General features: G+C 33.2%; 2 protein-coding genes and 1 pseudogene across 7 annotated transcripts in view; all 3 read right to left on the reverse strand.

Annotated features, from left to right (window-relative positions):
* Positions 1 to 3864: 3864 nt before the first annotated feature.
* Positions 3865 to 4946, reverse strand: LOC119562468 (integrator complex subunit 3 homolog). Its single transcript, XM_037875661.1, has 5 exons — positions 4901 to 4946; positions 4490 to 4634; positions 4312 to 4437; positions 4065 to 4253; positions 3865 to 4010 (listed from the first exon to the last, which is right to left on the reverse strand). The coding sequence occupies exons 3-5, from the start codon at positions 4363 to 4365 to the stop codon at positions 3951 to 3953; spliced, it is 303 nt and encodes a 100-aa protein (XP_037731589.1). The 5' UTR covers positions 4366 to 4437; positions 4490 to 4634; positions 4901 to 4946; the 3' UTR covers positions 3865 to 3950.
* A 9739-nt stretch (positions 4947 to 14685) lies between these two features.
* LOC119562467 lies at positions 14686 to 16123 on the reverse strand (annotated as a pseudogene).
* A 1075-nt stretch (positions 16124 to 17198) lies between these two features.
* Positions 17199 to 20880, reverse strand: part of LOC119562466 (integrator complex subunit 3 homolog) — a 92601-nt gene continuing 88919 nt past the window's right edge. For 5 of the 6 annotated variants that reach the window (XM_037875658.1, XM_037875656.1, XM_037875653.1 and 2 more), the window contains 4 exons: positions 17860 to 18004; positions 17682 to 17807; positions 17435 to 17623; positions 17199 to 17380 (listed from right to left, as the gene is read on the reverse strand). In XM_037875658.1, the coding sequence (XP_037731586.1) occupies positions 17309 to 17380; positions 17435 to 17623; positions 17682 to 17807; positions 17860 to 18004 (532 nt within the window). In that variant the 3' untranslated portion in view covers positions 17199 to 17308. Of the gene's footprint in view, positions 17381 to 17434; positions 17624 to 17681; positions 17808 to 17859; positions 18005 to 20880 lie in introns of those variants that run through there. The other variant, XM_037875657.1, reaches the window with a different exon arrangement.

Genomic DNA, 20880 nt, shown 5'->3' on the forward strand with positions numbered 1-20880 from the left:
AGACTTCAAAGTACCTGACGTAACTATAGATGACTATCTTGATCACCTACCTCGAAATACATATTAAAATTGTGATAATATAAATTGCGGCTTTGATAATGGTACCTGTGATAGTAATTTTAGTTTCGCGTGTGTAACTGAGTCCGATGTCCTTAAATAAATGTTACTAATTAAGTCAAATTAAGCCACTGGAGTCGACGACATAAACCCAAAATTTATAAAGATACTATTGCCAAAAATCTTACCATACATAACTTTTATATATAATACTGCCCTGACACAATCAATATTTCCCAACTCTTGGAAATTGCAAATGAATATAGGCGTACCATATTTGTCAAAAGTCTTTGAACGACTTATAACTGATCAGATTACAAGTTATTTAACAAGTAATATTCTAACCGATAAGCCGTCCTTTTCGTAGAATTAATGAATGTATAAGTGTCTGTCAAGCTGAAATGGCAATTGTTAGCAAGTGGGCGAAGATCATGGGCTAGGCTCAAACCCGAAAAAAAAGTAAATGTATTGTTGTAGGTAAAAGAGTAATGGCTAACGATGCATTGCAAAAACTATCCATTAATAATGCTCCTATTCAGTATGTAAAAACTGCAATTAATTTAGGATTTACGTTTAATCAAACATTGACGTGGGATGATCACATTAATAAATCTGTGGGAAAAATGGTATGCAATACTTAGAAACTTATACTTGACCAAAGACTTAGACTAGCGTTTAATAATGTGGAAAGATATATTTATAATAGACAAAGAGCTGACCATATAAGTGACGTTACAATAAAAATCTTTAACAAGCCACTTAAATCATGGACAAACCTTAGGGCCCTATTACTACTCCATAAAATTATAAGCAAACAAGAGCCGTGGTATCTGTATAAAAAACTTATTTTTAGTTCGTCAAGAAGAACCAGAAACATAATAAGCTTTAGGTATAAGTACCTATGCCTCAAGGAGGCAGTTCCTTGTATATGCTGTTCGTACTTGGAACCAACTTCCACACACTATCAAGGCAATCAGTAACGAAACTCCATTTAAAAACGCACTGCAAGACTATTTTAATACTATTTAAGAGCACCACCTAACTATTAAACTACACAATTTAGCATATTGGAATTTAAATTTAGAGAGAAAGGACTAATAATAAAAATTAAAAATTAAAATTTAAAGTTTAAATTTAAAATTAACTAATTAAAAATAAAATATATACAAAATTAAAAATTAAAATTATACTTTTAAAATAAAAATAAAAATAAATAAAAATAGTATTAACAGTAATAATGAAACTGAATACATATTTAAATTGTATTTATTAAGATTTGTAATTATCTGTCGTCATACCATCTGACTCGACCCAAATGTTAGCATATAAGATCAACTTTAAGTTCAACTTTCAAATTTTACACTTTTGACTAGCGCCTTAATTTATAAGTATGCTACATGCTTGTAGCGCTGGGATAAAAACAACCAAATAAATAATAATACAAAATTAATCTAATTATTTCATTCGTTGGTTCTTCATTTTTTAACAGTAACAGAAATTGGCTGCTTCGGTGTGACTTCCGGGTTCCAATTCTGGCAATAGATCCTAGAGAGAAAACCCATTAAAATTATGAAAAATCTAGTCAGTACTAGGTTCATACTTGAATACTCTTTAGGGGCACGTCGTGAGCTTGTTCATGAGTTTCAAATTCAAGACTCTAATACAATCAATGAGTCCATCTTGTTTAAATATAGTAAGTTTTCCTTGAGCGACTGCGTAAATTATGTCACGCACATTTGTTGCATCTATGCAGCGTAGTGTTATTCTAAAGAGATCAGTGTTATTGGTCGCTATCGACTTGAACTCTCTATATATGTCAGGAAGAAGCCACAAGTATATGGTTGTGCTTTCTTTCTCTAGAAGATCGAGGTCTCGCACCAGGCAATTACCCACCCTATCATCTACCGCATCGCAAATTTGTCGATAAATAGTTGTTTTAAACTGATATGATTGCTGAGAATTTTTGCGCGTTTGAAGCTTACAGTAAACTTTCATAAAGTACAGAAGTAAATATCCAATTTCAGGTATGCTTTCACATAGCATTGACAATAAAGTTTGAAATGGCTTTATGCTTTTTTCATCATTTTCATAAATAAACCGAAACAAACCATACAATGGATAACTAATACTTTTCGCCAACAACTTTTCCTCAGTTTTTCTCTCCGAAAATAGATTATGTTGCGGTAAAGTTTCGCGTAGAATTAAAATAGTGTTTGATATCACATCATTAAGCTGAAACTCTTCAAAGGCAAAGGCTGGTAACGTCCGAAAGTCATTTAAAAATGCCTCCCATTATTGTGGAACTTCACCGACAGGAAGCAATACCACAACAGGGCCAGAATCGCAGTGGGAAAGAACATGCCGAGTGGGACTTCGCTCCCTACATGGACATCCTCCGGGCGTGTCTTCGCAAAGAAAGTAAGTTCTGGCCAATGAATTTTTGGTTTCGTTGTACTAATAGAAGCATCTTTTTAGCAGAGCCGCCAGTAACACGATCTCCGACGAGCTCTCCATTGCGGAACCACAGGACTCCACCACCACCAGCTACTTGGCAGCTAAAGAGGAGATGTAGAGCGCATTGGCCTCTGCAGCGTGGAGGAAAAAAGGACGCCCGCTAAGGGACAGCTGGAGGAGCCATTACCAGCCATTGCCCGTATGCTGGGCAACTTCCTCCAGCATCAGCGGAATAACCCCGTTCCCAATCCGACTCCCACTCCCTCAAAGCCCATGTTGGCATGTTGCAAATAAGAGCTGAACTTAGGTTAGGGCGGCTGTCGGACAATAGTCCGACACACTTAGACCTCAATGGGTCCATTGTAAGCTGGACTGCAAATTGCGCGGAGAAAATGGCGAAATGGCGTGACAACAGATGGATGTCGTTTTAAAACCGTCATTGCGGGTAAACTTTGAAAACTTAGGTCACACTACAAAGCTACGATGGGGAAACTCTTAGCCCATCTGAGTACTAGGCCTAAGAGTTCAAATAAATTTTATCTTATTCCGCTGGGCAACACCTACCTACAAAAAATTGGTTAGGCAGAACAGTAGTTCATAAGAAATGATTTTCCTTCCGTATCTAGCAAGAACATAGTCCTCGACGTTACAGCCAATAGATTAAAGTGAAAAGAAACCAAATGTAAATATGTAAAGTAGATAAAATGTAAAGTGGCTTAATGCTAATGCTATCTATTAATGTTGATACAACCAATAATTTTGAATTTTGTTCTTGGCAGAGTAGCTATTATTAAACATGTCAAAGCTTGCTTTAAGTTAGTTAGTCATAACTTAAAATAATAATGCGATTGGTACCATTCTCAGCATCTATATAAGTACAGACAGACGGACATGTCTAGATCGACTTGGCTTGTGATCCTGATCTAGAATATATAAACTTTATAGGGTCGGAATCGCTTCCTTTTACTTGTTCTACTCAAAGAGTAACAGGTATAAGAACTAACACAAAGTTATTTACTTTTAAAACTTCTAAAATGTACATACTTTGCGTTCCGATTTTTAGAAAACTGAAATATAATTACAGAAATACTAAGTAACAAAAGCACTGCTTCGAGGTAAAAAACTAGTCAGCATATAAAAGTTTAGATATCAACTTTTATGACAAAAATGTATTATACGGTCTTCTAAATAAATACACTTTCTCAATTTGTCTCATTCGGCACGCTTCATCAAAATCGTTCATTTGAAATGTCTTAATTGAAATTATTTAAATATATAAACGTTTAAAGATCAAATGGCAAAAAAATGTTATGACTTGCTTTACTTTTCAATTTATTGTTTCTTTTATTTTTCATTTTAAGAATATCCGTTCTGTTTTTAATTAATTTTGTTCGGCGCAACAACACATTAGATAATGAGATTGTAATTGTCAGTCAGAATCATTTATATTTTTTTTTTCTCTTAGCCGCTTGCGTCATTTTAGGTTTGGACCAATCCTCCTAAAAATATATTATTTATTTAATTGATAGACAATATTAAGATATTTTTCCAACCTCGCTAGAATTTTCATCGGAGGAATATATTGTTTTAACAATTTTGGTATTCTTTTTACTTGACGAGCTATGATTGCTGGAATCCTTTTTATTGACTACTTGCTTCCGGCCACGACCACTTCCTCCACGTCGGCCAACAGCTGTTGTGTCGTCTTCAGCCGCCAGAGCAAAAAGATCGCTATATTGTTTCTGCGGATACAATATAAGCTTAATATTATATTTATTTTAAGAAACAGGTTTTAGAAACCTTTGTGCCCTCGTTACTGTGAGAATATGCTGATTGCAGGGCTCTTTGCATCATATCATGAACGTAAAGTCCAGTACCAGTACCATGCCTGCAACTTCTTCTATAATGCTCCAGATGACTTAATACCTATTAAAAAGATATTAGTATTTATTCGTTTAAAGTAAGCCAAAAAACGCACTTGATCAGCAGAAGGAGAACTATTCGTGATGGAAGTCCCCTTAGATGGTCGTTTTCTTTTGTTAGGAGACGAACTTGGATATTTGGATGTAAGCAAAGACGCAATGATTTCAGAGAGCTTTTCTTCATACCGTTGACACCAGAATCTGTTGATTTAGTGGATTCATTTAATAATTTATGTAGGGAGGGAGATTTTCAGAACAACTTTTTTGCAGAATACTTCTTGAATAACACAATTCCTTTTCTTTTCGCCAGAGAGCGGAGATTTATCCCCCAAATCTCCCCGTAAATCCACGCCTAAGGTATTTGTTTAAATAAATTAAATAGACTTTCCGATAGACTTTTTGTATTATTTTGACATTAATATTCAGATTCTTCCTATGAGAGCTATACGAAATATATATATATTTACATGAGTCGTTCTTCGCCCGAATAAAAAATCAGGAGATTTTTTATATTGGTTGGTTATTCTTTATTAGAACGTTGGAAAAAGACTAATTGTATGTTACAGAATTGGTTAGAATGAAACCTCGGTTTGCGTCTTAGAATTTACTGTTAGTGCATTAGGTGACGCAATCGCAAGTGGATGATGCGATCGCCATTTCTTTGTTTATGTTTACATAATTCGGTCTTATTAGATTTTGCGATCTTATTGGATTTTTACGTTTATGGAATTACGTCATTGTTGACATTCGGACTTAATCAATTTTCTTTGTTTGTTTGCATTGCGGGATCTCGAGCTTCTGTATCGTTTTTAATCAAGGCCGAAATTGGCGATTCTGTTTATTTGTGAACGGTTTCGTTCTTTAAACTGGTGGCCGTTGAGAAATCGCAGTGCAGACACGTCACTCCCCCATCACTTAGACAAAATCGTATGGTTATTTATGTGATTTTGGGGTATAGTTGTGGTATTTCTTGTAACTCTTGTGTTTCTATTGTTGGGTCGTCACCTTTTGTGTTATTGTATTTTATAAGTATTCTTTTAGGTATTTCCTTAAATTTATAAAGTAGGTACAGTGATACACTTAATATTAAGAGACCCAGTGTTACAATTACAATTATTTTGTAAATCTGGTTTTCTTTATTTTGTTCAAAAAATATTTCTTTTGCTTGAATGTATGATATTGGGTCTAATTTGGTGACATTATTTCTTGTGTATATGCTTTGTGTGTAGTCAGGATTATAATTGCTTATGGATAAATCGTTAATTACAATTGAGCAATTGTGTATTTTGATCATATTGTTTCCTTCAATTACAATTTCATTTTTTATACAATTTTGATTTAGTATAGTTTTTGACAAATTCCATGTAACTATGATATTTGGTTCGACATAATTAATTTGGGTAGTTAATAGCGTTTTTGTGAACCTGCAACTAGTATTTGTTTGATTAACAAGTCCTTAAAGACATGCGTTGGTAACAGGTTTTTTTGTTTCTTTGTTATACAAACTATTTCTGTACACGTAATATTTGTTTTGGGTGTTATCTTGTAATATTTTATTATTTTCATCTGGATAAGGTAATATTTCGTATACGGGAAGTTTCTTTATTTCTCTGGGTATGTGGGATATAATTAAAATTTCGTTTGAATCTGACCTAAGCCAAGTTGAGGTTTTTATGTTCAGAAGTATCTCAGAATTAATGTTTGTCAAGTAGTCGTGTTTTAATAACTTTGGATTGAATATTCCTAATCTTGCTAACTGCATTCCCATTTCCAGGTCTTCAATGTATTCTGCGAAATGTTCTAAATTAAAAATCAATAATTCAAGTATTTTTTCGTTTTTGTTGTATTCGAGATGCTTGTTTATTATATCGATGCCTTTGTTAACTGTATCGATTATATTATTTAGTTCGTTTACCTGTACACTGTTTTGAGCTATTACATTGATTTTTTCTTCTAATTCTTCTTTATCATTATTATCTAATGTTCCAAAAAGATATTTGTAAGCTGTTCCTACAGAATTAGCTAATCCTCTTTTGTTTCTTTTAACAATTTTTAACCCATTCTCTTTGTAGTTTTTCCGTTAAATATTTAATCTGTATTATTTCCTTAAAGCCAAACGCTTGTGATAGCAAATTTTTGTAAGTTTCTTCCGTTTTTGTAATATTAATTGTGAAGCAATGGTATTCAAAACTATCTGGGATGTTGATTGTGTCGGTCATAAATAATAAATAGCCATTGTATGATTTTATAGGGTTAATTTCTATAAATTGGTTGTTACCCATTGGCATCATTATTATTAACATTGATGTCAGAAAGATGAAAGTCAAAGCGCTGAGTCTTGATCTGGGTCCTCCTGCAAATATTTACTTTTATTAACTTTCTTTTGTCTCTGGAAGTTTGTTTTGTAATGTTTTATTTTTCAACCTCTGTTAGTTTCCTCAAAATGATCATTATCTATTTGTTCTATATTTCCTGTCTTTTTATAAGGATTGTGTAATTTCCCGTGAATTATGGGAGCCTTTCTAAATTTGGTATTTACCTCACAATGTTGTCTTTTTTATTAAGTTGTTCTATTTTAGCTTCTTTTATAATTTGGCTATTATATGCAGGGGTACCTGCATAAATAAAAATATCAGCTGGGGTTCTACCGGTTGCATTGTGTTTTATTTTATGATTGTAAGTATACAGTATTACTTCCATTTTCATAAGTTTATTTTCCGGATTGTCGCTGGTCTCGATCACACGTATTTTTTCGTTAATTGTTTTGTGTAATCTTTCTACATCTGATACTCCATTTTTACTTGTTGTTATCTGAATATTTACTTTTTCTGTGTCCAGCCAATTTTTAAGCGCTATACTCATAAAAGCACTATCCCTATCTGTTTTCAAGGTTCTGGGTTTTCCCATTGAATTGAATATTCGAAAAAGTCCTCTTTTAACTTCCATCCAGTCCTTTCCGTTTAATTCAATCGCGCTTCCAAATTTTGAGTATAAATCAATACAAGTTAGGTAATTTTGATTTTTGATCGTGTAAATATCTGCGACGTAAATTTCCCTACAAAATTCTGTTTCTGGAGTTGTTTTTAATAAAAGCGATGTTTTTCTATGTTCGGTTTTTGCTTGGTTACAAACATTACACTCATTAATTAAATTCTGAATTAAATTCTGGTAGTCGGGATAATAATAGGTTTCTTTGAAAAGCCTTACCATTTTTTCAATTCCTGGGTGCAACAGTTTTTCGTGGTTGCTAACAATAATTTCTTTAAATTCAGCGTAAGTTTTTATGTCCTGTAATTTAATTACTGCTCTTACAATTTTTGTAGTAGTGTTCAAAACCTGTTTAAAAGCTTCTTGAATGATTTCAAAATCAGAGTCGTGTTCGATGTAAAGTGCACTTGACTTGGTACAAAAGTGTTTTATTAATATTTGCTTAGCTTTTTCGACGTTTAATTCATTAAACATTATTTTAATCTTGACTTTATTAAAATAATTTTCACTTTCTTCACCTTCTTTATTGCTTCGAATCATTTCTACCTGTCTTGCGAAATGATTGATTGGTTTTTCAGTAATTGTTATTAAATTTTCATTATCTTCTTCAGCGCTATGTGCTGTTGCTTTGTTACTGCCATAGTATACTTCGTTAATTTTGATTCTTGACAATGCATCGGCTACGTGATTTTGCTTTCCTTCTAAATATTTTATTTCGAAGTCATATTCTCCTAACCTTATCTTCCATCTTTGCAGTTTCATATTATGTTCTTTGATATTGTTTAGCCAGACTAACGGCTTATGGTCACTTAATATCTCAAATCTTCTTCCGAATAAATAGGGTCTTAAGGTTTTTGTTGCCCATACTATAGCTAATAATTATTTTTCAATTGTACTATAGTTTTCTTCATGTGCATTTAGAGTCCTACTAATGTAACTGATTGGTTTGTTATCCTGAGAAAGAACTGCTCCTAATGCAAAGTTGCTAGCATCAGTAGTTAATTGAAACCTTTTTCCAAAATCTGGACAAATCAGTATGGGATCGTTTATAATAAGTTGTTTTAATTTATTGAATGCTGCAATAAATGTATCATCTTTGAATGTCACTTTAGAACCAGCTTTTAAACACTTAGTTAAAGGTTTTGAAATGTCTGCGAAGTTTGGAATGAATTTTCTGTAATAACCGCAAAGACCAAGAAATGATTTTATTTCTTTTTGAGTTTTGGGAATTGGAAATTTATTGATTGCCTTAACCTTTTCTGGATTTGGCATTACACCGTTTGGTCCAACTATGTGTCCCAAAAATTCTGTTTCTTTTTTCAAAAATTCACATTTGTCTAGTTGTAATTTTAGATTAGCGTTTTTAAGTTTTTCGAAAACAATTTTTAATGAAGAAAGGTGTTCGTCAAGAGACGTAGAGAAAACAATTATATCATCCAAGTATACAAGGCAATGCTTGTTTATTAATTCACGAAGGACATTGTTCATGCATCGCTGAAAAGTTGCAGGTGCATTTTTTAATCCAAATGGCATTCGTGTGTACTCGTAGTGTCCGTACTTTGTGGAAAACGCTGTTTTGTTTATGGAATTTTGGTCCATTTCGATCTGGTGGAAACCTTTAGCCAAATCAATGGTGGTAAAATATTGACACCGTCCTAGCTTGCCTAGTATTTCGTCCATATTGGGAATGGGAAATTTATCACTAATAGTGATCTCATTTAAGCCCCTATAGTCTACTACAAGTCTAAATTTTTGTTTACCTGAAGCATCTTCTTTTTTTGGTACTATCCACAATGGACTGCAATAAGGTGATTGGCTGTGCCTAATTATTCCTTGCTTTAACATATCCTGTATTTGAGACTCAACTTATTTTTCAAATGAAAAAGGATACCCATACGGTTTTTTATAAATTGGATTTTCATGATGAGTTTTTATTTCATGCTTAACAACATTCGTAAAGGTCAAATTTTCACCATCACGATATTGAATGCATTTATATTGGTTAATTAATTTTAATAATTTAACTTTTTCTTCTTCATTTAAGTGTTCTAAGCGATAACTTTTTCCCTCTGCTAATTCATTTTGAACAGCATAATTTATTTCATCAGTATAATTTTTAGATTTTAGCAATGCCTCAAAATCATTTATTTGTGTTGGATTTTTCAAACTAATGTTTTTGTGTAAAAAAATGCGGCCACTAATAGTAGTGCGACTATTTAAATAATCAATATTTGCCTGGTTTGCCTCTAGTAACTTTCGTCCTAGTAGTATGTCATAATTGGAAGAAAAGTCGTGAATATAAAATATTTGTTCTTGAGTAGTTCATAATGACCTGTCATAGTGCGTATAATTGTCGGATCTTTATGTATGCTCCCGTTGAGAAAATTCTTTTTCATTAAGTTAATTGATGAACCGGTATCGACGAGGCAACGATAATTATGATTATTTATAGTTATTTCTATGTATGTAATTGGTCCGAGGCTTGCATTGGAAAATTTTCGTTTTTATTATAAACATCTTCTTTGTACTCCTTATTTTGTTGATAATTTTCGTCTACTTACATTCTTGATTGTCCACTATTACTTTCTCTGACTCTCTTTTGTGATTGGTTGGGTACTGAGCCCGATCGTCCACTTGGCTGTTGGCTTTGATTCATTGTATTATTTTGCTGTCCCTGAATTAAATTTCTTCGAAACTCTTGGTAACTTCCCCTATTTTGGTCAAAAGTATTATTTCGGTTATTCAATTGGAACCTATAATTTTGTGGAACCATTCTTTGGGGTTGGTTGGGGTGTGTTTGAATTCAAAGAGCTGGGCCAGGATTAAATTGTTGGGTGTTGTACAAATTAGTGAAAGGGTAGGGGTTACGTGTATAATTTGTTTGTTGATGCTTTTGAATTTTATTAACATTGTTGTTATAATGTTTTAAATTTTCATTTTCTTCGTATAACCCTTCTTGCTGAGCCGCTTGTTTCAGTTTAAGTACTGTTGATATATCGCTTCTTGCTAATGTCATAAAAATTCTATCAGGTAATTTTCGTTGTATTAGGTTCTTTGTTGTCCTAAACATTGCTTCTGTGTACAATATTAATTCATTTGGATTTCCCTCAAGTTCTAATTTGTTGCTTATAACTAACTGCTTAAGCTCGATCTCGTTACAAAATTTTCTTAGATTACCTTGAAAATTTGTATTGTATAATCGCCTTAATAGTTCCTCCACAGGTGTTTGCGTTTTGTACTCGTCGATTAGGGCTGCTCTAAGATCTGGCCAGTTGTTGACTTGTAGAACTTGCAGAATCCTCTGGGCATCACCGGTGATTTGAAGTTCAATTGCTCCAAATATAACGCTTGTCTGTCGATCATTGGTTGTAGGATACAGACGCAAAAGGTAGTTAACTCTTCTGACAAAGGTTCCTAGGGTAGATGGATCTCCTTCAAACGTTGGAATATTCCGGATCTGGGACAAAAGCTGATTTAAGTTTAGCTCCGTCAATGGGTTGGGTGCCACACCAATTTGTGGTTGCCCTTTAGCTGGTGGTTGTTGGTCCATTTTGTTGTGTTTAATTAAATTCCACTCAACTTTATTACTGACCGAATTGGATTTATTCAGTAGTCGATTGAAATTTAATTTTTTATATTTTTTGTTCAGTGCCTTTAATTTGCACTTAGGTTCTTTTGCGGATCTCTTAGTTGCACTTCCGAGCTAGTCGAATAAATTGCTTACTTGTGGGCAATTCCACGCGCTGATCTGGATATCCTAGTTGTTTAGAAATATCCTTTTAATTGATCAGTAAGCTACCGACTTTGTTTTTTCGCAAGGATATTTTTTTTTAAAGAGATCCTACCGACTGCGCCATTTACATGAGTCGTTCTTCGCCCGAATAAAAAATCAGGAGATTTTTTATATTGGTTGGTTATTCTTTATTAGAACGTTGGAAAATGACTAATTGTATGTTACAGAATTGGTTAGAATGAAACCTCGGTTTGCGTCTTAGAATTTACTGTTAGTGCATTAGGTGACGCAATCGCAAGTGGATGATGCGATCGCCACTTCTTTGTTTATGTTTACATAATTCGGACTTATTAGATTTTGCGATCTTATTGGATTTTTACGTTTATGGAATTACGTCATTATTGACATTCGGACTTAATCAATTTTCTTTGTTTGTTTGCATTGCGGGATCTCGAGCTTCTGTATCGCTTTTAATCAAAGCCGAAATTGCCGATTCTGTTTATTTGTGAACGGTTTCGTTCTTTAAACTGGTGGCCGTTGAGAAATCACAGTGCAGACACGTCACTATATATATATTTTTTTTATCAAATTCAATTCGTAGTTCTGATATAATGAAAAATTGTATATACCGGAGTAGAAAAGTATGACCAGAAATAACGAAGCTATAAATATTTTTCTATTAATTGTCCGATCGTTTCTATGACAGCTTTATGATATACATAGTTGTCCACTTTTTTCAAAATAAATTCAAAACTCTGAAATATAAAAAGTGATATTTCTCAGAGTAAAACACAAAATGTCAAGAAACACAACAGCTATAAATATAAACCATTTCCATATCCGTTTCTACGCAAACTAGTCTCTCAGTTTGAAAGCTAGCCCATAGGAAATTTAAAAAAATTATATCTTTGGTGTTTTTTAGCGTATACCCTCCTAAGCTTGGAAATAACATTTTTTAATTAGTTTTGAATTTCGAATTAAATTTGATCGAAATCGTACGACTGTATCATACAGCTGCCATAGGAACGATCGTAAAATCGGTTGGAAAATAATATGAAACAAATTATAGCTTCGGTGTTTTTTAACATATAATCTCCTACGCTTGGAAATAACATTTTTTAATTAGTTCTGAATTTCGAATTTAATTTTATCAAAATCGGACGACTATATCATATAGCTGCCATAGGAACGATCGAAAAATTGGTAGGAAAATAATATGAAACAAATTATAGCTTCGGTGTTTTTTGACATATGAGTGATTCTTTGTGAAACGTATCGAGATTTTCATTATGGTCTCAAAACGGTTTCATATTTTTATCACGATGTTATACCATTTATACATGATTTTAAAAAAATTAAAAAAATTTATCCATTTGACAGAAGCAAAGATATGGCGATGCCTTTTTTTTTGTTAAGATTGTGTATAACTTGAAATTACATGGTGTAAAAAATAAAAAAAAAATCTCATTAATTATTATTTTTGCCAACCTTTAAGATAAAAATAACTCCCATAACAGTTTCCAAGCAAATTATAGTCCAAACTTAAAAAAAAAAATTCAATCGCGGTTTTCTGCAAGCCGGCATTTTTAATTTTTATAAAAAATAAGTATAATGTTCTAAACATAATCCTTGTTGAATCCTACAAATTTTGACGTGGGACCTTACCATACATAACTTTTATATATAATACTGCCCTCACACAATCAATATTTCCCGACTCTTGGAAATTAGCTAAAACTATACCGATTCCAAAATCTGCAAATGAATATAGGCGTACCATATTTGTCAAAAGTCTTTGAACGACTTATAACTGGTCAGATTACAAATTATTTAACAAGTAACAATATTCTAACCGATAAGCCGTCCTATTCGTAGAATTAATGAATGTATAAGTGTCTGTCAAGCTGAAATGGCAATTGTTAGCAAGTGGGCGAACTTTAATGGGCTAGGCTCAAACCCGAAAAAAAGGTAAATGTATTGTTGTAGGTAAAAGAGTAATGGCTACCGATGCATTGAAAAAACTATCCATTAATAATGCTCCTATTCAGTATGTAAAAACTGCAATTAATTTAGGATTTACGTTTAATCAAACATTGACGTGGGATGATCACATTAATAAATCTGTAAGAAATATGGTATGCAATACTTAGAAACTTATACTTGACCAAAGACTTAGACTAGCGTTTAATAATGTGGAAAGATATATTTATAATAGACAAAGAGCTGACCATATAAGTGACGTTACAATAAAAATCTTTAACAAGCCACTTAAATCATGGACAAACCTTAGGGCCCTATTACTACTCCATAAAATTATAAGCAAACAAGAGCCGTGGTATCTGTATGAAAAACTTATTTTTAGTTCGTCAAGAAGAACCAGAAACATAATAAGCTTTAAGTATAAGTACCTATGCACAAGGAGGCAGTTCCTTGTATATGCTGTTCGTACTTGGAACCAACTTCCACACACTATCAAGGCAATCAGTAACGAAACTCCATTTAAAAACGCACTGCAAGACTATTTTAATACTATTTAAGAGCACCACCTGACTATTAAACTACGCATATTGGAATTTAAATTTAGAGAGAAAGGACTAATAATAAAAATTAAAAATTAAAATTTAAAGTTTAAATTTAAAATTAACTAATTAAAAATAAAATATATACAAAATTAAAAATTAAGATTATAAATTTAAAATAAAAATAAAAATAAATAAAAATATTATTAACAGTAATAATGAAACTGAATACATATTTAAATTGTATTTATTAAGATTTGTAATTATCTGTCCTCATACCATCTGACTCGACCCAAATGTTAGCATATAAGATCAACTTTAAGGGGGTATTCTAGTCTAGAAATTTGAAAAAATCGAAATTTTTTTTTTTCATAATTCGATAGTTTAGATATTCAAAAATATCTCCCTAAACGGATTTTTCGAAACTCAATTTATTTTTAAAATTATGGCTGATTATACGTGCTATTCTATCAGTTACACTGCCTGAAATTTAACGTAAAACTTTAAACGCGTTTTTCTCCAAACTACTTTTTCTGATACGGTAGCCATAATATTTCAAGTTCTAATCAGCCGATTTACTTAAAATTTGGCATGAATATTCTTTCAATATCTCTCTATCGCGGGAACCAACAAAAAATAAGAATTTTAAACTTGTAATATTTTTAAAAAATTCGATAAAATTAAAAAATTAGTAAAAAAAATCGACCTTTTTTTGAGTGGCCGCCATTTTTTGAAAAAAATTTTTTTTTTTAGTTTTGCTGGTTCATGACATAGCGACATTCGTACTGATTAAGAATCTTTATTTTTTTTATTTTTATGATGACCACAAGGGTAGAAATCATGGCGACGAGGACACGGCCTTTTTTTTTCCCTCTACTTCAAGGACGCATAACTCGATGAAAAAAAAAATTTTTTTTTTTAAGTTTATTTTATGTACTCTTCTAAGTTAAATAAACAAATGATAAAAAACCCGACACTAAAAATATCAATTGTTTATTTTTAATTAATTGTTAAAAAAGGCTCGAAACTAGAGCCTCTAGACTAGAATACCCCCTTAAGTTCAACTTTCAAATTTTACACTTTTGACTAGCGCCTTAATTTATAAGTATGCTACATGCTTGTAGCGCTGGGATAAAAACAACCAAATAAATAATAATACAAAATTAATCTAATTATTTCATTCGTTGGTTCTTCATTTTTTAACAGTAACAGAAATTGGCTTAATGCTTCGGTGTGACTTCCGGGTTCCAATTCTGGCAATAGATCCTAGAGAGAAAACCCATTAAAATTATGAAAAATCTAGTCAGTACTAGGTTCATACTTGAATACTCTTTAGGGGCACGTCGTGAGCTTGAACAATTTGCCACAGGCAAAATTGTTCATGAGTTTCAAATTCAAGACTTCCTCTAATACAATCAATGAGTCCATCTTGTTTAAAAATAGTAAGTTTTCCTTGAGCGACTGCGTAAATTATGTCACGCACATTTTTTGCATCTATGCAGCGTAGTGTTATTCTCAAGAGATCAGTGTTATTGGTCGCTATCGAGTATATGGTTGTGTTTTCTTTCTCTAGAAAATCGAGGTCTCGCACCAAGCAATTACCCACCTTATCATCTACCGCATCGCAAATTTGTCGATAAATAGTTGTTTTAAACTGATATGATTGCTGAGAATTTTTGCGCGTTTGAAGCTTACAGTAAACTTTCATAAAGTACAGAAGTAAATATCCAATTTCAGGTATGCTTTCACATAGCATTGACAATAAAGTTTGAAATGGCTTTATGCTTTTTTCATCATTTTCATAAATAAACCGAAACAAACCATACAATGGATAACTAATACTTTTCGCCAACAACTTTTCCTCAGTTTTCTCTCCGAAAATAGATTATGTTGCGGTAAAGTTTCGCGTAGAATTAAAATAGTGTTTGATATCACATCATTAAGCTGAAACTCTTCAAAGGCAAAGGCTGGTAACGTCCGAAAGTCATTTAAAAATGCCTCCCATTATTGTGGAACTTCACCGACAGGAAGCAATACCACAACAGGGCCAGAATCGCAGTGGGAAAGAACATGCCGAGTGGGACTTCGCTCCCTACATGGACATCCTGCCGGGCGTGTCTTCGCAAAGAAAGTAAGTTCTGGCCAATGAATTTTTGGTTTCGTTGTACTAATAGAAGCATCTTTTTAGCAGAGCCGCCAGTAACACGATCTCCGACGAGCTCTCCATTGCGGAACCACAGGACTCCACCACCACCAGCTACTTGGCAGCTAAAGAGGAGATGTAGAGCGCGTTGGCCTCTGCAGCGTGGAGGAAAAAAGGACGCCCGCTAAGGGACAGCTGGAGGAGCCATTACCAGCCATTGCCCGTATGCTGGGCAACTTCCTCCAGCATCAGCGGAATAACCCCGTTCCCAATCCGACTCCCACTCCCTCAAGGCCCATGTTGGCATGTTGCAAATAAGAGCTGAACTTAGGTTAGGGCGGCTGTCGGACTATAGTCCGACACACTTAGACCTCAATGGGTCCATTGTAAACTGGACTGCAAATTGCGCGGAGAAAATGGCGAAATGGCGTGACAAGAGATGGATGCCGTTTTAAAACCGTCATTGCGGGTAAACTTTGAAAACTTAGGTCACACTACAAAGCTACGATGGGGAAACTCTTAGCCCATCTGAGTACTAGGCCTAAAAGTTAAAATAAATTTTATCTTATTCCGCTTGGCAACACCTACCTACAAAAAATTGGTTAAGTCAGAACAGTAGTTCATAAGAAATGATTTTCCTTCCGTATCTAGCAAGAACATAGTCCTCGACGTTACAGCCAATAGATTAAAGTGAAAAGGAACCATATGTAAATATGTAAAGTAGATAAAATGTAAAGTGGCTTAATGCTAATGCTATCTATTAATGTTGATACAACCAATAATTTGGAATTTTGTTCTTGGCAGAGTAGCTATTATTAAACATGTCAAAGCTTGCTTTAAGTTAGTTAGTCATAACTTAAAATAATAATGCGATTGGTACGATTCTCAGCATCTATATAGGTACAGACAGACGGACATGTCTAGATCGACTTGGCTTGTGATCCTGATCAAGAATATATAAACTTTATAGGGTCGGAATCGCTTCCTTCTACTTGTTCTACTCAACGAGTAACAGGTATAAGAACTAACACAGTCAAAGTTATTTACTTTTAAAAAACTTCTAAAATGTACATACTTTGCGTTCCGATTTTTAGAAAACTGAAATATAATTACAGAAATACTAAGTAACAAAAGCACTGCTTCGAGGTAAAAAACTAGTCAGCATATAAAAGTTTATATATCAACTTTTATGACAAAAATGTATTATACGGTCTTCTAAATAAATACACTTTCTCAATTTGTCTCATTCGGCACGCTTCATCAAAATCGTGCATTTTCTGCGAATCTGAATAAAAATAAGATAATTTGAAATGTCTTAATTGAAATTATTTAAGTATATAAACGTTAAAAGATCAAATGACAAAAAAAATGTTATGACTTGCTTTACTTTTCAATTTATTATTTCTTTTATTTTTCATTTTAAGAATATCCGTTCTGTTTTTAATTAATTTTTTTCGGCGCAACAACACATTAGATAATGAGATTGTAATTGTCAGTCAGAATCATTTATATTTTTTTTTTTTCTCTTAGCCGCTTGCGTCATTTTAGGTTTGGACCAATCCTCCTAAAAATATATTATTTATTTAATTGATAGACAATATTAAGATATTTTTCCAACCTCGCTAGAATTTTCATCGGAGGAATATATTGTTTTAACAATTTCGGTATTCTTTTTACTTGACGAGCTATGATTGTTGGAATCCTTTTTATTGACTACTTGCTTCCGGCCACGACCACTTCCTCCACGTCGGCCAACAGCTGTTGTGTCGTCTTCAGCCGCCAGAGCAAAAAGATCGCTATATTGTTTCTGCGAATACAATATAAGCTTAATATTATATTTATTTTAAGAACCAGCTTTTAGAAACCTTTGTGCCCTCGTTACTGTGAGAATATGCTGATTGCAGGGCTCTTTGCATCATATCATGAACGTAAAGTCCAGTACCAGTACCATGCCTGCAACTTCTTCTATAATGCTCCAGATGACTTAATACCTATTAAAAAGATATTAGTATTTATTCGTTTAAAGTAAGCCAAAAAACGTACTTGATCAGCAGAAGGAGAACTATTCGTGATGGAGGTCCCCTTAGATGGTCGTTTTCTTTTGTTAGGAGACGAACTTGGATATTTGGATGTAAGCAAAGACGCAATGATTTCAGAGAGCTTTTCTTCATACCGTTGACACCAGAATCTGTTGATTTAGTGGATTCATTTAATAATTTATGTAGGGAGGGAGATTTTCAGAACAACTTTTTTGCAGAATACTTCTTGAATAACACAATTCCTTTTCTTTTCGGCAGAGAGCGGAGATTTATCCCCCAAATCTCCCCGTAGATCCACGCCTAAGGTATTTGTTTAAATAAATTAAATAGACTTTCCGATAGACTTTTTGTATTATTTTGACATTAATATTCAGATTCTTCCTATGAGAGCTATACGAAATATATATATATATATTTTTTTTTTTTTCAAATTCAATTCGTAGTTCTGATATATTAAAAAATTGTATATACCGGATTAGAAAAGTATGATCAGAAATAACGAAGCTATAAATATTTTTCTATTATTTTTCTATTAATTGTCCGATCGTTTCCATGACAGCTTTATGATATACATAGTTGTCCACTTTTTTCAAAATAAATTCAAAACTCTGAAATATAAAAAGTGATATTTCTCAGAGTAAAAAACAAAATGTCAAGAAACACAACAGCTATAAATATAAACCATTTCCATATCCGTTTCTACGCAAACTAGTCTCTCAGTTTGAAAGCTATCGGGCTGAAACTTTCCCAAAAGTCTTATATTTTTTGCAGGTAGTATATAAGTCAGAACCAGCCGGATCGGACAACTATATCTTATAGCTCCCATAGGAAATTTAAAAAAATTATATCTTTGGTGTTTTTTAGCATATACCCTCCTAAGCTTGGAAATAACATTTTTTAATTAGTTTTGAATTTCGAATTAAATTTGATCGAAATCGGACGACTGTATCATACAGTTGCCATAGGAACGATCGTAAAATCGGTTGGAAAATAATATGAAACAAATTATAGCTTTGGTGTTTTTTAACATATAATCTCCTACGCTTGGAAATAACATTTTTTAATTAGTTCTGAATTTCGAATTTAATTTTATCAAAATCGGACGACTATATCATATAGCTGCCATAGGAACGATCGAAAAATTGGTAGGAAAATAATATGAAACAAATTATAGCTTCGGTGTTTTTTGACATATATGTCAAATATATATACAAGGGTGGTCAAAAGTATTTTCACAAAAAAAAAGATAAATATATTCATAATTTGAACTTACATCTTGTTTACTTTGGCATCAATGGAAAGGTAATTTAAATGCCGTTTGAATGATACAATACATTTCTTAACACATTCAGTACTTATTGAAAATCATAAAAAATATAAGCAAAATGATTTTTCAAAAATTCTTTTTGCAGTTACTATTATTTTTGTTTGAAGAAACTTTTTGCATCAAAAAATTTAAGTTTTCAAGTCGAGGAAAAAAGTTCAAAAAGGACATTTTCACACAAATTCGTCCTTTTCAATAAGTACTGAATGTGTTAAGAAATGTATTGTATCATTCAAACGGCATTTAAATTACCTTTCCATTGATGCCAAAGTTAACAAGATGTAAGTTCAAATTATGAATATATTTAACTTTTTTTTTGTGAAAATACTTTTGACCACCCTTGTATTATCTTATACTATTGGGAATATCATTTTTTGTGTTTTTAAATTTAATAATTATAGCTGCAAGGGTATATAAGCTTCGGCTTGCCGAAGCTAACTTCCTTTCTTGTTTATAATTTGTTCGATTATTTTTATGGGTGTTATAATATAAAGTTGTTCGGCTCGTTCACACTTATATACAACCTGCAATACAAAAAATACTTTTGGTAAGGCTTAATTCCGATAGCCTTAAACTGAGAGACTTGTTCGTGTAGAAACGAACAAACGGATGGACAGACGGATATGGCTAGATCGACTCGTCTGGTGATGCTAATCAAGAATACATATACTTTATGTGAAAAACGTCTGCTTTACTGCGTTTCATACAAATTAGAAATTGTTTATTTTTATACCCGTTACTCGTAGAGTAAAAGGGTATACTAGATTCGTCGGAAAGTATGTAACAGGCAGAAGGAAGCGTTTCCGACCCCATAAAGTGCATATATTCTTGATCAGGATCACAAGCCGAGTCGATCTAGCCATGTCCGTCTGTCCGTCTGTCTGTCCGTCCGGATGAACGCTGAGATCTCGGAAACTATAAGAGCTAGGCTGTTGAGATTTGGCGTGGAGATTCCTGAGCTTCTTACGCAGCGCAAGTTTGTTTCAGCAGAGTGCCACGCCCACTCTAACGCCCACAAACCGCCCAAAACTTCAAAAAATCGTAAATATGAACGCGGATATCTCGGAAAATATCAAAGATAGAGAAATGGGATTTCAGATTTAGATTCCGTAGGCTTGAGCGCAGCGCAACTCTAACGCCCACAAACCGCCCAAGCAAGCGTGTGGCGCCCACAATTTTCATGCTAGATAAAAAATTTTAACTGAAATGTGTTGGTCTCGTCAATACCTATGTATTGATCCAAAAAAAACTTTGCCACGGCCACTCTTACGCCCATAACGCTTAAATCTGTCTACCGCCGGTAGGTGGCGCATTTAAATCTCACTTTGCTGCTTGCATATCTCCATTATCCTTTGGTCCCTTTAGCTGAGTAACGGGTATCTGATAGTCGAGGTACTCGACTATAGCGTTCTTCCTTGTTTAAACTTGACTTTTGCAGTCAATTGAAAGGAAACTGCTACCATATCTCTAAGGATGAGGTTAAACGGTGAATTAGTTGGAGCATTGTTTGAAGCGGTGCAATGTTTCAATAAAAAGTCTCCACTTTTCTATATTTTAAATGCCGCTGGAAGAGATTCAGCGAAATATCTAAATTGTGGTTATAATTGCATTGAGAACGTATGTAAAATTCAAATAAACTACACGTGCTGCGATGCTGGTAAATCATGTAATTCCAGCTTAATAGTAAACAATAAAGACTTA

This window comes from Drosophila subpulchrella, unplaced genomic scaffold (genome assembly GCF_014743375.2).
Source record: "Drosophila subpulchrella strain 33 F10 #4 breed RU33 unplaced genomic scaffold, RU_Dsub_v1.1 Primary Assembly Seq50, whole genome shotgun sequence".
Lineage (NCBI taxonomy): Eukaryota > Metazoa > Arthropoda > Insecta > Diptera > Drosophilidae > Drosophila > Drosophila subpulchrella.